This window comes from Geotrypetes seraphini, chromosome 3 (genome assembly GCF_902459505.1).
Source record: "Geotrypetes seraphini chromosome 3, aGeoSer1.1, whole genome shotgun sequence".
NCBI classification, from domain to species: domain Eukaryota; kingdom Metazoa; phylum Chordata; class Amphibia; order Gymnophiona; family Dermophiidae; genus Geotrypetes; species Geotrypetes seraphini.
The window spans coordinates 39,825,038-39,841,865 of record NC_047086.1 but is presented as its reverse complement, the minus strand read 5'-3'; the positions used below and the strand labels follow the sequence as shown (position 1 = coordinate 39,841,865).

General features: G+C 41.5%; 1 protein-coding gene across 4 annotated transcripts in view; it reads right to left on the bottom strand.

Moving 5' to 3' along the window:
- The window catches only part of ME1 (malic enzyme 1), a 328,911-nt gene that overhangs the window by 156,322 nt on the left and 155,761 nt on the right, over positions 1–16,828 (bottom strand). For all 4 annotated transcript variants that reach the window (XM_033939569.1, XM_033939568.1, XM_033939570.1 and 1 more), the window contains one exon: positions 11,211–11,314. In XM_033939569.1, coding sequence (XP_033795460.1) covers positions 11,211–11,314 — 104 coding nt within the window. The remainder of the gene's footprint in view (positions 1–11,210; positions 11,315–16,828) is intronic.

The following is a 16,828-nucleotide window of genomic DNA, read 5'->3' as shown; positions in this document are numbered from 1 at the left end:
CAAGTCGGAGACTGCAAATTACAGACCGGTAAGTCTCACATCAATAGTGTGTAAACTTATGGAAACATTGATTAACCACAAATTAGAAATGATCCTGAGCAATGAGAGGCTGAGGGATCCCCTCCAGCATGGATTTACAAAGGGAAGGTCCTGCCAATCCAATCTAATCAGCTTCTTTGACTGGGTAACAAAAAAGCTAGATATGGGAGAGTCCCTGGATGTCGTGTATTTGGACTTCAGTAAGGCTTTTTGATAGTGTCCCACACCGCTGGTTATTGAACAAGATGAGTTCATTGGGACTAGGAGAAACATTGACTGCATGAGTTAAAGACTGGCTCAGTGGCAGACTCCAGAGGGTAGTGGTCAATGGTACTCCCTCCGAAACATCGGAAGTGATCAGTGGAGTGCCGCAGGGTTCAGTCTTGGGTCCAATCCTATTTAACATCTTTGTACAGGACCTGTCTCAGGGACTTCGAGGTAAAATTGCATTATTTGCCGATGACGCTAAACTGTGCAACATAGTGGGCAAAAGCACTGTGCCAGACACTATGACACAAGACGTACACTTACTAGAACAATGGTCTGCAACTTGGCAACTGAGTTTTAATGCCAAAAAGTGTAAGGTTATGCACCTTGGTAGGGGAAATCCACGCAGAACTTACACCCTGTTGCAGAACGAGACCTAGGAGTAATCATCAGTGAAGATATGAAGACTGCCAATCAAGTAGAGAAAGCATCATCCAAGGCTAGACAAATGTTGGGTTGCATCCGTAGAAGTTTTGTCAGCCGGAAGCCCGAAGTTATAATGCCATTGTACAGGTCCATGGTGAGGAATATTGTGTTCAGTTTTGGAGGCCACATTATCAAAAGGATTTGCTGAGAATGGAGTCGGTTCAGCGAATGACCACTAGAATGGTCTCAGGACTCAAGGATCTCCCACATGAAGAACGTCTAGGTAAGTTGCAGCTATACTCTCTCGAGGAATGCAGAGAGAGGGGAGACACATAAGAACACGATAGAGACGTTCAAATATATTACTGGCCGTATTGAGGTAGAAGAAGACATCTTTTTCCTTATAGGACCTACGGCAACAAGAGGGCATCCGTTAAAAATCAAGGGTGGGAGATTTCATGGTGACACTAGGAAGTATTTCTTCACCGAAAGGGTGGTTGATCATTGGAATAATCTTCCACTTCAGGTAATTGAGGCCAGCAACATGCTCGATTTTAAGAAACAATGGGATAAGCATGTGGGTTCACTTCAAGGAAGTGCTTATGGGGGAGGGTTCTTAAAGTGGGCAGACTTGTAGGGCCAATGGCCCTTTTCTGCTGTCATATTCTATGTTTCTATTCAGAATTCAGCACAAGTGTCCAAATTAATATGTTTCATCATTCTGATTTCCAATGTTTCTCATTGTTATACATTCTTTTTTTCTACACAATGACATTATTAAATCGTATCATTAAGAGAGTGATCTTTTTAGAAATGATTACCTAATGAGCTGTCATGCCTCCTCCCCCATAATAGATTGTGGTATGTCGATTAAAAGAGTTAAGCTCAGTCTGGACTTTGTTTCACCGAGTGTTACCACTATTCACATTTTGGGCCTGCTACATCATAAAACCGGACACTCTACGGTTCTTCAAAGTCACACTGCACACACTCGCCCTTTCCTCCCGGTTTCCTGAGCGCTGTGCTGGGGAAGGGAAGGCATGCGGAGCTCCTCCCCGCAGGGCTCAGCCATGAGCTTTTGTTTCAGTCCTGCGTGTCAAGCGCCGCCACTCCTCCACCTTTTTATTTAGCTTAGCAACCCTCTGCCCTCCCTCCCTCTGGTGCCGCTTTGCAGGATTTGTAGTTTCTGCTACGTTTGAAAGCAGTTGCAGACAGCCTCCTCTTCGGGGACAATGGGAGCGTGTCTGACACATAAGGTCTTTTGGGAGGCAGCGAGAGCATTGTTGCGGTTGCTGGAGGATTTCGGCGAATGAAACAAGAACTTGTCTGCCTTGTGAAAACCTTCCAAGGGAGGCTTTTTTTTTGGTGCGGCAGGGAGGGACAGGAAGCGATCGCCTGTCCCATTGTCCCCGCGCACAGCTTCGGGACGCTGTCACTGAAAACGGGACATTTCGGCATCCTGAAACTGTGTGTGGGGACAACGGGACAGGGGGTCTGAAAACGGGATGGTCCCGTTCAAAACGGGACATATGGTCACCTTGCTTATACATTTAGTAGAAGCTCTTAAATGGCACTGGAGAGACAGATTTAACCAGCCCTACAACACTTTTTCACAGAACTGTTGAAAGATACTAATGAAGAAGGAAGGGTATATTTGGGTTTCATTTTTATTTTTCAGGTCTTATTTAAAACCATAATACAATAAAATCTCTTGTTTTAACAAAAGGTTAAAGCAGATCACCAAACAAGTATGCCCATGGTGTTTTATTTCTATAACACAGTATAAAAATCTATTTTAAAAAGTAATCTTTCAGCAAAGGGGCAAGAAAGTTCTTTATTCTTTGGGCGTGTTTCTATATTGGAAGAATACATTATTATTTTTATCATCATTTGACTAATCATAACAAATAAAGCATACTGAGCAAGTCTGCAAGTTTTCCATTTACTGAGTGAAAGGTTAAAAATTTGCCTTTCAGCATTTCTCCTGTCAGCTTTCCAGCCTCATGATCTATCTTGCTGCTCATGTCAGTATCCAAGGAGTTTGGATGTAAGAATAACGGGCCTGAGCACAGCATTAACTATAGGTCTTGTAGAAGCCACACACAGAAATAGCTACATAGTTACAGAGCTCAGCTGAAAAAAGACCTCAGATCCAACAAATCCAACCGTCTTCTAACTATTCAACAGCTATTGCTACATGGCAATCCTAAGGAGGGGAAAATAAATCTTCAAACTCTTGTTTGCATCTTTTTTTAGTTCAGATTTCTTTATTTTCATATAGTTTGTTCTGCAGCTGAGTAAAAGAATGATCAGTTTAAGACTCTAGATTAGCACTTTTTCCTCAATGCAATAACAAACACAAACCCCACAAAACTTCCTTCAAAACCCGACAAAAAAAAATCGAACCCACCACATTCTGGGACAAAGCAGACCCCGCGATCGATTCCATAGACCCTAAAGAATTCATATTCCAATGGCGTACCTTAAGTGAAACAATCCTGAATGAGCTAGCACCAGTAAAAATCAAAATACAGAATCTGCAGACCGTCTGACAAATGGTTCGACACCAAACTTCTCCAACTCAAAAGCAATGCAGACAACTGGAAAAAAAAAAGAACCAAGAACACACTAAAATAGCATGGAGAAGCCTAATTAAACAATACAAGATCAAACTCAAGGAAAAACGAAAAGCTTACTACTCCAAACTGATAGGCTTGGAGGCCCAAGACACAAAAAAACTATTCAAACTAGTAAAAAAAACCTCACCAATACCAAACCATTCCTAGCCTCACAAGGAAATCACCCACCAACAGCTACCCAACTAGCAGACAACTTCAAAAACAAGATCACTACAATCAGGACCACCTTCAACAACACACTAAGCCACCTCAACGAGATAATAATAAACCCTGCAACAGGAGAAGCCATTGCAGCAGACAGGACCTGGACCGACTTCCCAGCAGTACATTGGCCTGATATGAACCGACTTTACAAAAAAATACAGCCAAGCATCATGCGACCTGAACAACTGTCCCACATATCTGATAACAAAGGACTCCCCCAACTTTAGAGCTCGCCTCATGCAATGGATACAAACCACGCTCAGGAAGGTCAATTCCCACAGGACCTAGGAGAGATCATAATCACCCCAATTGTGAAAGATCATAAAGGCCCAATAGATATCCCCGCCATCTACAGACCCATTGCTTCAATACCAATATACATTAAACTAATAGGACTAGTTGCCCAATACCTCACTAACTACCTGGAAGACCACAACCTACTTCACCCCACACAATCAGGGTTCAGAACCAACCATAACACGGAGACACTATTAGTAACTCTACTAGACACAGCCCGAAAGCACCTCAGCAAAGGCAGAAGGATGTTGATAATTCAACTTGTTCTCACTGCTGCATTTGACCTGGTAGACCATACCATACTACTACAGATACTAGAAGCCATAGGGATCTCAGCCAGGGTATACAATTGGTTCCAAGGATTCCTTAAATCAAGAACATACAGAGTAAAGACAAACGATCTTAAATCAGACCCCCTTGTCTGGAGTACCACAAGGGTCACCACTGTCACCTATGCTCTTCAACCTCTTTATATCCTCCCTTGGGACCACTCTAGATAACCTAGACGTAACATCATTCAGCTACGCAGATAACATCACCATACTCCTCCCCTTCGACTCACCAGATCCCACTTCAACAGAAAAACTGAAAAAAACACTAGAAGCAGTGGAAAAATGGATGATAGACCACAAATTGAAGCTGAATTCAGCCAAAACCCCTATGGCAGCTATTTTGGCTCAGGTCTATCAAAATGTGGGCTAAGTGGAGGAATGGCATTGTTACAAAATGGAGGCTGTGCATGGGGCCTGCTCACCTGAGGCTGTTGCCTCAACATCAGAGAGCCCTTGGAGGACCTGAGGCTATAATGGCTGAAGGCTGTATCTGATATGGTGTGACAGGTTATTGTGAGGGGTGTTCAATAATTTTTTTACCTCTGTAGGAAAGAAAAGAGTTTTCAAATAATTATTGTTTTATGTGTCCCCTGATAGCTCCATACATTTCATCCACTTTTCCTGCAATGACTTTAACCCATTTGAAAAAGAATTCTTCTGTTTGACTTTCAAACCAGGACATCATAGCTTCCTTGATGTCTTCATCACTTGAAAACCGTTATCCATGAAGAGATTTCTTCAAAACTTGGAACAGGAAATAATATGAGGGAGCCAGGCCAAGACTATAGGGTGAATGGTTCCGTTGCTGAAACCCACATTCTCAGATGGCAGCCTGTGATTGTCATGACATGTGCACCAGTGCATTATCGTGAAGAAGGAGCATACCTGTTGTACATTTTCCTCGTCTTTTATCCTTGATTGACTCCCGCAAAGCAATCGTTGTGTTGTCATAACTCTCCCTGGTTATGACGGACTTGTATAGAATGAACTCCAGAAGCAAAAGTCCTTCATCATCCCCTAAATCAGGGGTCTCAAAGTCCCTCCTTGAGGGCTGCAATCCAGTCGGGTTTTCAGGATTTCCCCAATGAATATGCAAGAGATCTATGTGCATGCACTGCTTTCAATGCATATTCATTGGGGAAATCCTGAAAATCCGACTGGATTGCGGCTCTCAAGGAGGGACTTTGAGATCCCTGCCCTAAACAGTTGCCATGACTTTATCTACAGATTTTTCTGTCTTGAACTTTTTTGGAGTGGGGGATAACTTGGGCTTCCACTGCATTGACTCCATTTTGGACTCAGGATCTCCAGTCACCAAACGATGAAAAAAATTTTACTTGGATTTCAGAGTATCTCCAAGTTCCCCTGACAGTATTGGAGCCTCATGACCTTCTAATATGACATCAGCATTCTTGGAAACCTACTTGAATATGAAAGAAAGTAGCAAGCATGTTGAAACAAGTCTGTGCATATTGTGACATTTCTCAAAGTTACTCATGCAGTTACGGCTCAGTGCAGATCTAACATTTCAAGAGACATGCTGTCAGGAGAATCCCCGTGCTAATCAAGTACGAAATTGCTAGATCTGGCGCACCATTCAGTGATAAAATTTCTCACAAAAGAAAGGAAAAAGCCAAAGAAGATCCATGAACGCATGACTGCAGTTTATGGTGAGTCTGCCCCATCATCCTACAAACTAAAATTTTGAAGCAAGCAGTTTAAGTGGGATAGAGAGTCCATTGAAGATGACCCTCACACTGATGGCCTGTGGATACAACTTCTACAGAAATGTGCAAAAAAAGTTGAAGATTTAATTTTGTCAGACAGATAATTAAGATTTCCTGTATAAGAAGTGGGGGGCAGTCCCTGGCTCAAAATGTTTCTCACAGAAACGGAAGGATCCCAACTGTAAAGAGGCTAAGGCAGCAGAGCAAGGGCCCTGTGACCTCTTAGCCTACATGCCTCCTCCCTGGAGAATATCTGAGGTTGTAAAAAGATGACCGAGTGTTCCTTTAGGAGCACATCTCTAAGTGAGGAAAAATCTCTCCACAGGAAACGATGATGACTTTACAGTAATATGCTTGTTCTAGAGAGTCACCTCAATGACTTAGTACTTCGGCCCTATGAATTTGGTGGCACCCCAGGCAGATGCTGCAATTTGGCAGTCCATTCTTGAAAGACTTTAGCAGCTAACCAATGTCTTCCCCCTTGAATAGGGCTGCATCTCAGAGGGCTTTAGTAGAGTAGGAGTCACCAAAAGGTACCTTGAGGGATACCAAGCTGCTAGGTAGACTATACCTTTTTACTTTGTGAGGACCTGAACAGGTTCTTATACCTGCCTAAGATAAATGCCCTGGTCACAACAGTGTCAAAAGACCACAATCAAAATAGAAGGAGATTCAGCTCTGGAGGACACCCATGATTGGAAAGAAGAGCAGCTGGTAAAATAATTATTTGCATCTTTCGCAATGGGTATTTAGGCTTTCATGTGCAGGGGTTATGTGGTTTGTGCTCTTCTGTGGCTCCGTATGGTCTTTCTGGCAGACATTCTCTATGACGTGGTCCACATTTCTTCACAGGCAGTAGTATCTGTGGTGGTTTGCTCCTAGGTGTCTGTGGCTTCACCATTGGGTCATCTGCTGTTCAAATATTTGAAGAAGCATGTGAAGGGCCTCAGAGAAGCAGAACCTTAAGTGGCTCACAGAGAGGACTGCCCTTGAACGTCAGCATTCTCTACAGAGAACAGATCTCATTCCAAAGACTGATTAGTGGTACCAATAGTGTAAATAGCCCCAGCTATCCCTGTAGCCTCAAATCATAGAAGGGAGAGCCCTTTCATAGGGCTGAAAGGGTGTGAGATCCCAGTGTCTTGTTATCCCCAAGCAAGAGTCATAAGGACTAAAATAAGGGGAAGCAGCGCCTGTTGGAAATGCGGGAGAGTAGCAGGAATTGCCAGTTCTATCTTTTGGCCCTGATAGCTTCAGACTAGTGGATCATTGAGGTAGTTTAGCATGGATTATGCCTAAGAGCTTGCAAGTTTTGTCTCAGACACCTTTACTGTCTAGATTTGTATTTGATTTACATTGTCCTACCAAGAATTCAAGAAAGCATAGGACAAACATGTGGGATCTCTTAAGGAGAGGAGGAGAAAGTGGATGCACTCTCGACTCCGCCCCCTGGAATCCCATCCCGGTAGCCTGCCTTTAAATTTCATGGTTTTGCGGTGCACACTGAAGAAGTGTGCTTAAGAAGCATTACTTGTTCCTTAGTGCATCCTTCATGCGCTTTCTTCAGGCACTTTCTGATTATACTAATCTCCTTCATATAATGCTCCTATTTGTTCCCTTTCTATTTTTCTTTCTGACCTCCCTCCCTCTCCCCCCTTCCCCCTCCACTCCAACAACAATGGGATCTCCAATCCCATTCATAAGGCATCCTGCAACACATAAGCCTTCATCTTTCTCCATTCTTAGAACTAGATGCCTTCAATCTGTTCCCCTCTCTCCCTTCTTCTCTAAACGCTATCTGCAAGGCCCAACTGATAATATACTAAATTTAGGTCTACTAAATGTTTGCTCCATTAAAAACAAATTTCATCTCATACAAGACCTCATCATCCACCATGAACTCCATATTCTCTGTCTCACCGAAATCTGGCTGTCAGAAGGTGAAGATGCATAACTTCATCAAGCATGCCCCAAGAAATACTCATTCGAGATGTTCTGCCGTAAACATAGAAAAGGCGGAGGACTTGTAGTCCTCTACAATGCCTCCACTCCAATTAAAATTGAGCCACAATGCATATCTCAGCAACTAGAACTACTTTCTTTCAAAATTCTCGATGCCACTACCCTAAACTTTCTCCTTCTATATCTTTCCCCTTCTATTATCAAAATCTCTCTAACGAATGATTAGGTTCTTACCTTCGCTAATCTTCTTTCTTGTAAATCCACACTTTATTCCAGGACCAGTGGGTTATTTCCATCTACCCACTAGGAAGGCTCAAAACATCAGAGGCTTGGACCCCCACCAAACCAAGTGCTAAACCCAAACTGATGGCACTTTTATAGAGGCTGGACAGGAAACAGAAATCCAGCTTACCAGTACTTGTAAAGGCAGACAATCGGCGAATCAGCAAGTATAGGGTGAGTTTCTGGAATAAAGTGTGGATTTACAAGAAAGAAGATTAGCAAAAGTAAGAACCTAATCTTTTGTTCTTGTACAATTTCAATTTATTTCGGGACCAGTGGGATGTAACAGAGCAGTCCCGAAATTTCAAGGTGGGACTGATGAGCCTGTTGCCAAAACAGAGGCATAAAAAACAGCATCCTACTTGGCCACCACATCGATCCTGTAAAAGTTGGAGAATGTATGCAAGGAGGACCAGGTAGTGGCCCAGCAAATCTCATCCAAAGAAACATCTGATGACTCTGCCCAAGAGAACGAAATACCTCTGGTTGAATGAGCCCAAACCCCGAGGGGGTGCTTTTTTCCAGCAGCCATGTAAACTGCAGAAATAGCCATGTGAATCCACCTGGAAAAGGTAGCCTTAGTAGCTAGTCTACCATTGCGGACAGGACCTGCTGGAACAAACAGGTGGTCAGAGAGGTGAAACTCGTTAGTGACCTCCAGATACCTCAATAAAAGTCTGTGCACGTCCAAGGACTACAAAACCCTGTCCTGCTCTCTCAAACCCAGAGGAAGCAAAAGCAGGAAGCCAGACTTCCTGATTCACATGTAAAGCAGAAACCACTTTCGAAAGAAAAGAAGGAACAGTATAGAAAAGAAGGAACAATATGCAGCATCACAGAGGGAATATGCAGAAAGGGATCCCTGATGTTGTCGATGTCAATTTTCCTGATGCCGATGCTCCCGAAGTTGATGGAAAAAGTTTATCAAATTGCAGCTGTCTAGCCTTCAGTGATCTTTTTTGAAGTGTAGAGCAGTGCTTACAAGAATGTGTACAGTAAGCGGGACCAAGCTACTGAAGGCACAAATTATGTGGATCAGTGACTGAGATGGTCCTGTTGCACCGAGCGCACCACTTAAAACCTCTGGATGGCTTTGACATGGAGGGAAATATCGCCAATGCAAGATCAAAGAACTCAATGGTCCTGGGAGGTCGAGTAAATGGGTTACCAAAAATGATTTTATGCTCCCAACTTGAAAGCAGGCTTGTTAAAGGCTGAAGGCCCGAAAATGAAATCAAAAGAAATAAAAAAATTTTTGAAAAGGGAAGGAAATGAAATATTAATGAAAAACACTGAATAAAGTAAACACAGGAAGGCACAAAAAAAAAAACAAACCCTGGAGTTTTATGTGCTTTGGACTGACTCCAAAAGAATAAAGCTTCTTAATTCCATGGAAAACTGAGAACTGATGGTCTTGCAAGCCAACGTCTGGTGAGAAGGCACCTGCGCATGTGTGATACGGGCAGTCTCGAGACCTTCAAAATATTTAAAGTAACTGTATACGTTTTTCCACTGTTTGTACTGGGCTTCATGGATGACATCATCTGCATGTGAGAATATGCTGCCTGCTTGTCCTAGAAAAAAAAGTCTTCCCATGACACAGCCATGTGATCTGGCGAAACAAAGATCTTTATTGGGATTATGAATTCTTCTGCTGTAGTAGTAAAACTGGAGTAACATAGTAGATGACGGCAGATAAAGACCCGAATGGTCTATCTAGTCTGCCCAACCTGATTCAATCTAAAAATTTGTTGGAGTTTTTTTCTTCTTCTTCTTAGCTATTTCTGGGCAAGAATCCAAAGCTCTGCCCGGTACTGTTCTTAGGTTCCAACTACTGAAGTCTCCGTCAAAGCTCACTCCAGTCTATCTACACCATCCCTGCCATTGAAGCCCTCCCCAGCCCATCTGCCACCAAACAGCCATATACAGACACAGACCATGCAAGTCTGCCCAGTACTGGCCTTAGTTCTTCAATATTTACTATTATTTTCTGATTCTAAATCCTCTGTGTTCATCCCACGCTTTTTTGAACTCCGTCACTGTTTTCCTCTCCCGGGAGCACATTCCAGGTATCCACCACCCTCTCCATAAAGAAGAATTTCCTTATATTGCTCTTGAGTCTACCACTCCTCAACCTCAAATTATGTCCTCTGGTTTTACTATTTTCCTTTCTCTGTTCTACGTTAATACCTTTCAAGTATTTATTTGAAAATTTAAAGAATTGAAGATTTTGTGAATAATTGAGGATTATGAACAGTGGTTAATTCTCTGGCTAAAGATAAGTGTTTTTCTAACTTTCCTTGCACAGACAATGATTTGGACCTTTTTGAGATATGGAGCAAGTTCTCTGTGGAGCTTTTTTATGCCAGTGATAAGACTGAAGGCAGCTAGAAGTTTCTGTATTTATGCTGCAACTTAAGTTTGAGGCTTTTTTCTCCACATGTTTGTGACTGCTAGTTACTCTGTAAGTTCCTTCCACTGCCTGGCTTGCTAACAATTAAAGGGGAGTGTGTGGCACAGTGGTTAGACCTACAGCCTCAGCACTCTGAGGTTGTGGGTTCAAATCCTATGCTTCTCCTTGTGACCCTGGGCAAGTCACTTAATCCCCCAATTGCCCCAGGTACATTAGATAGATTGTAAGCCCACCAGGACAAATAGGGGAAAATGCTTGAGTACCACAAAAATATCCCATTTGGTAACATTGCCTTCAATGACAATCTTGTAACCAGACCTAAAGTCCCAAGTTATCTGGACTCTTCAGAGAACCACACTCTGGCGCTAGGTCAAGGACTATCACAGTGGTGGCTGGGATATAAAAACAGGAAAAAAATAACTGGCCAGCTGAGGCAAAAAGTTAGTGGAAACTGATCTCAACATTGGTTTTAAGAGTAGGAGGAAACAGAGAGGTCAAAAAGAAAGTTTGTACAATGATAAACTTCAGCTTCTATGATGTTTAATATGGAAAGATGCAAATAGCAAAAATGCAAACACAATTTACACTGCAAAGGATAAGGATAATCCTGAAAAAAATCATCAGTATGATTGTGCCCTTATTCAAACAGAAGTTTTTACATGCTTGCAGTCTGATAAAGTACCTGTCAGTCACAGCTTGCATAAATTCTTCAAGAAGGTCATCATATGCCTGGCCTCTTACTCTTTTATGCCTTAGTCCAATGTACAAAGGATCTTGTAATAGTTCCTAATGAAAAAAAGAAATATAACATTTAAATTACTGGGTAAATACTTTACATTCTAATTTAAAGTAAAAGGGAAACAATGATATCCATTATACCCTGCAAGGGTATGCCATGACTTGGGGAAGACATAACTCACAGATTACAAAGCTAGGTTTCATTCACTGGAGATCATTGGATTCTATATTGAAAATATTGTTTCACTACATTTGCTTCCACTACAAAAAATGAGAAAGAAAACCAGAATCTACAATAAGACTTTTGCAGCTGTTACATCTGTGTATATTACCTTTGATTATAAACTGTGTATTCTATGTGACATTTGCAAAATAAAATGTCTGTCTCTTAATTTTAAATTAATGTGGCTTTGGGTTCATCTTGGTCAGTGCAATGATTATCCACCATCCTGACACAACTGACATTTTAGTAGCTAAGTTACTATTATAAATGGAAGTCTAACTACCAAAAAAAGAAATCGACCAGATGTTTCTGTGTCATCACAGAGATGTCCTATATTCTTCATATGTGAGGTTGTGAGTAGAGAATGACACGGGGAACAAAATTTGTCCCCATCACTGCGACCACCGTCCTTGTCACCACCCCGTCCCCACGACCACTGTCCCTGCCCCATCCCTGCGACTACTATCCCCGCAGCATCCATACAATACTCTGTACTGCAATATTTAGCTTATTTGTTCCTTATAAATCAAAGTTCTGACTGCTGAACTAGAGAAAGAGATGTTCAGCTGGCAGGGATTTGTTTACAAATTTTTAGCAACACAACTAATATACTACTTTATCCAAAAGCAAAAAAAAAAAAAAAAAAAGGAAATAAATAAATAGAATTTTTTTTTCTTCCTTTGTTGTCTGGTTTCTGCTTTCCTCATCTTCTCATTCAATTCCTTCCATCCACTGTCTGTCTTCTCTCTGCATCTTCCATTTGCTCTGTTACTGTGCCTCTCCCTTCACCCCCCCCCCCAATTGGTCTGGCACCCATCTTCTTCCCTACACTCCCCCCATAGTCTGGCATCTCTGTCTTCCTCCCTTCCAGCGTCTTCTCCCCACTCTCTGTTCCCCATATTCATCCTCCACAGGCCAAAAGCAATTTGAATAAATCGAGTGCTAAGAGAATAACAGAAGCGGAATATTGGGTAAAATATGAGCTAGAATAACTCAAATCCAAGAAAGCATAGTTACTTTCTTGTAAGATGTATTATTCTAGGACAGCAGGGTGACATCTCTGAAAGAGCCCCAGTGCAGACATTAAAAAAGTGCAATATACCTTTGAGAGCCTCATATGTGCCTTCAGCATCCATGCATCGGCTCCCCTTATCTCCCCATGGCTTGAGAGATCCCCAGTTCAGTTACAAGCTAAGAAGCCAAGCTGTCCTCAGATAACACCTGTTACAAAAAAGTATGCTTTATCCCAGGACAAGCAGGCAAGGTTATTCTCACATATGGGACTCCCTACCTGCCAGAATCATGCCTCTGAGAAAAGGGTATTTCCACTACCATGAGCCTGTTGAGATTGGGGATCTCTCAAGCTGCAGGGAGATATGGGGAGCCAACACATGGGCGCTGGAGGCACGCTCGAGGCTATAAAGGTGTATTGCACTTTTTGAATGTCCGTGCCGGGACTCCGTTGGAGACGTCACCCATATGTGAGAATAACCCTGCCTGTTTGTCATGGGATAAAAGATTTTGCTTGTTTTAAGAATAGAATTCACTGGCAGCATCAGCTTTGAAAAAAACCAATTATATACAATTTCTATGATGGATAATTTGAAATAGCAGTTGCCTAGTATATATTTAGTGGGAAGTCAATGAGCCAACATGGAGTTTGGGCTTAAGTGTAAGATGCAGTCAGGAACCTCAGAAGAAATTATAGTCTAGAGTATGTATCTGAAAGCAGGCTACTAGCAAAGTCAGAACCTTTAACTAGGTGCTTTACAATTTAACATAATGTAATTATCATTTATATTGTAGTTTGGGATAAACATATAATCACTTTGAGGAATATCATTACATATATATGGGAAATTATTATTCCATAAAAACTTTCAATGTGGCAACCTCATCTCATAACCATCAGTATTTTTATGCTAATTTGTATTAGTTATTATTATTAGGTTTTAAGTGGAATACAAGTTTTTTAAATAAATAAAATAAATATACATTGATATTATAACTAAAAATGGCCCAATATGCAAATCAAATTTGTGATGTGGTTGATTTTCTGTAATTATATGGATAAAACTGAGCCATTTAAGTTGCCAAATATCCTAATTATATCTGTAAATCAGGGGCTGGCAAATGGATGGGGTAAAGGCAGTGCTGTCATTTATTCAATTAGCAGTGACTGGATAAATGTTTAAGTGCCTGCAGAGTCACCAGTCATACAGGTATTTAAGAGCACTAGTTAAACAGATAGTGCCATTAAATACACGAATAAAGTTAGGTGTTGGCATATTCCTTCCCAGTCAACATCCCATATCACTCCATTCCATACAAATCTCCTCATGGTAACCCACACACTTGCCAGACATCCACATAGATACATATATATACTATTTATAGTCATGCCATTCAAACATATTTAGGCAGTTTTGATACATCACTAATCACAATACAAACACAGTAACACAATAAATGACAGCAGATAAAGACCAACATGTTCCATACAGTCTGACCAACAAGGTGGCCAGAACCATGCTTGCCATTCCGTGCTGGCCCCAGATACCCATGCTTAAGTGTTGGTTGTCAGGTTACCATTCTAGACTATAGAGAGCAAAACTTGATGGGAATAGTATGTGGTTATAACCAAGTCTCCCAGTGTTACTGTATTACAGCAACAACAACAAAACACCATATATTCCCACTCTTTACTCCAACCCCCAACCCTACTGAGCCATCCAATCCTGGTACTCTGGAATGTAATTCACCATGTCTTTCATCACAGCGTCCTCCATTCAAACGTGCCTGAGTCTGCAAACAGAAGAGGAAATGTGCCATTGTGTCACAACTTATGTGTGTACTTTTCAGCTTGTAATCTTTTACTTTGTACTGTGACCATTGTTTCTAAAGGTAACATAGATTATTTTATAAACTGAGTTTAAGTTGTATGAGGAGAAGGGAATTCAACTAGTTATATCAGAGATACTATGTTTCCCTTTGGTTAGAAGAAAGATTTCCTTTAGACCAGGGGTGTCAAAGTCCCTCCTCGAGGGCCGCAATCCAGTCGGGTTTTCAGGATTTCCCCAATGAATACACATGAGATCTATTAGCATACAATGAAAGCAGTGCATGAAAATAGATCTCATGCATATTCATTGGGGAAATCCTGAAAACCTGACTGGATTGCGGCCCTCGAGGAGGGACTTTGACACCCCTGCTTTAGACTGTAGCTTTTCCTGAGGTACTATTGTATCTGCCTATGGCAGGGGTAGGCAATTCCGGTCCTCGAGAGCCAGAGCCAGGTCAGGTTTTCAGGATATCCACAACAAATATGTATGAGATAGATTTGCATGCACTGCCTCCTTGAGATGCAAATCTATCTCATGCATATTTATTGAGGATATCCTGAAGATCTGACCTGGCTCCAGCTCTCGAGGACCAGAATTGCCTACCCCTGGCCTATGGAAAGGGAGAGGAAGGATTAGGCAGAGCTTTTTCAATATGATGACTGAATCCAAGTTTAGATATTTTGCAAAACACACAGAAAAATCCATTAGCAAACAAGACCATTTTCAAAACTGCAAAACATCTATCTATTTGAACCATGCCATTTTTGAAAAAACAAACAAACCCCAAAACAAACATCCAATGTTTTCAGATTATAATTATCTTTGTTTAGTTGTTTATTTAAAATGTTTGTCTTCCAGCTATTTTAAATTACTATGTACAATGCTTTGTACCTTTGGATAAGCGTTTAATCAAAATTTAAATAAACTATGAAACTATATCCAAATGAAAAATGCACAGAACATTGGAATGTAGGAGGGGCCAGTATTTGTACTAGACTGGCCACATAGACATTCCAGAAGAGCAGTAGGGGGCACTGCAGTGAACTTCATATATAAGGTCCCAAGTATACATCTCACTATAACTAGGTTATCAGATTTTCAGTTCAGAAAATCCAGACCCCTTAGACCAACTCCCGGGCCCGCCCAGTTCCACCCATCCCCGCCCCAGTCCCGGAGGCAGTTTGAATGGAAGTTTAGAATTGAAAAGTCCCTTCATAAATCTGGAAACAAGAGGATGAGAGGCCAGAGATCTATTGTTGACAGGAACGTGGAAAGCACTAATAGCACTGAGGTGAAATCTGACCGAAGTGGTTTTTAGACCAGAATTGGAGAGATAGAGAAGATAATCCAATACCGAGGCTTGAGAAGAAGATGGAGCATCTTGGTGGTGGAGTGTACACCACATAGTGAAACAAGTCCACTTCTGTTGATAGCATTGCTGAGGGGAAGGTTTTCTGGAAGAAGCTATAATGGTTTGCACTGCATCAGAAAGATTAGGATCTGCTGAAGTCAAGCCGTGAAGTGTAGTGATTACAGAATGGGATGAAAAAGAGACCCTTGACTCTGAGTGAGCAGAGCAGATTTGCAATGGAAATGGATCCCTGGCACTCAACAGAAGAAGAAGGAAGTACCAAGGTTGTCTGGACCACCAAAGAGCTATCAGGATCATGGTGGCTTATTCTCACTTAAGTCTGACCAAGGTCTTGAGAATGAGAAGGATTGGTGGAAATATGTAAAGGAACACGTGTTCCTTTACATATACTTTTCTTTACATATACTTTTCTTCCAATCCTGAAGAAAAGTATCTACTTCCAGATGTTGAGGAGAATATTCTCTGGAATAGAATTGAGGCAATTTGTGATTGTGGGGAGAGGCAAACAGAACTATCTGAGGGGTTCCCCATAGTGAGAAAATGTGGCACAATACTTTGAAGTTGAGAGTCCACAGTGCAGTTGAAGAAATCTGCTGAGTTTGTTAGCTAGAGTGTTTTGTGACCCTTGCACATATATGGCTTTGAGAAATATGTTTCAAGCAGTTGCCAAGTTTCAAATGTGTTCAGCTTCTTGACAAAGAGGGAGAGAGCCCGTTCCTCCTTGCTTGTTGATGTAATATATCGCTGCTTGATTGTCCATTCGAATGGGGATATCCTGAAAACCCTGACTGGCTAGGTGTGCCCCGAGGACTTTATCTTTTATTAGCATTTCCATACCACTTAAATTACTGAGTAGTCAATTCAAAGCAGGTTATAATGAACAATAAAAGTTACAATGACCTTAGGAACAGAGAGGATTGAAAACCTTTGCTGTAAATGATAATTACTTGATAACAACATTGATAATCTTCTTAGAGAGAGAGAGAGAGAGAGAGAAAGTGTATGAACTGGGTTGAGCTCTGCTACCTTGGTAGCAAAAGCAAGGAGAAAAAAGTGAAGGAGAGATATTGTATATAGTCTGGTACTGTTAACAATTTGCATTGCTAGATGTTAATTATACCTTG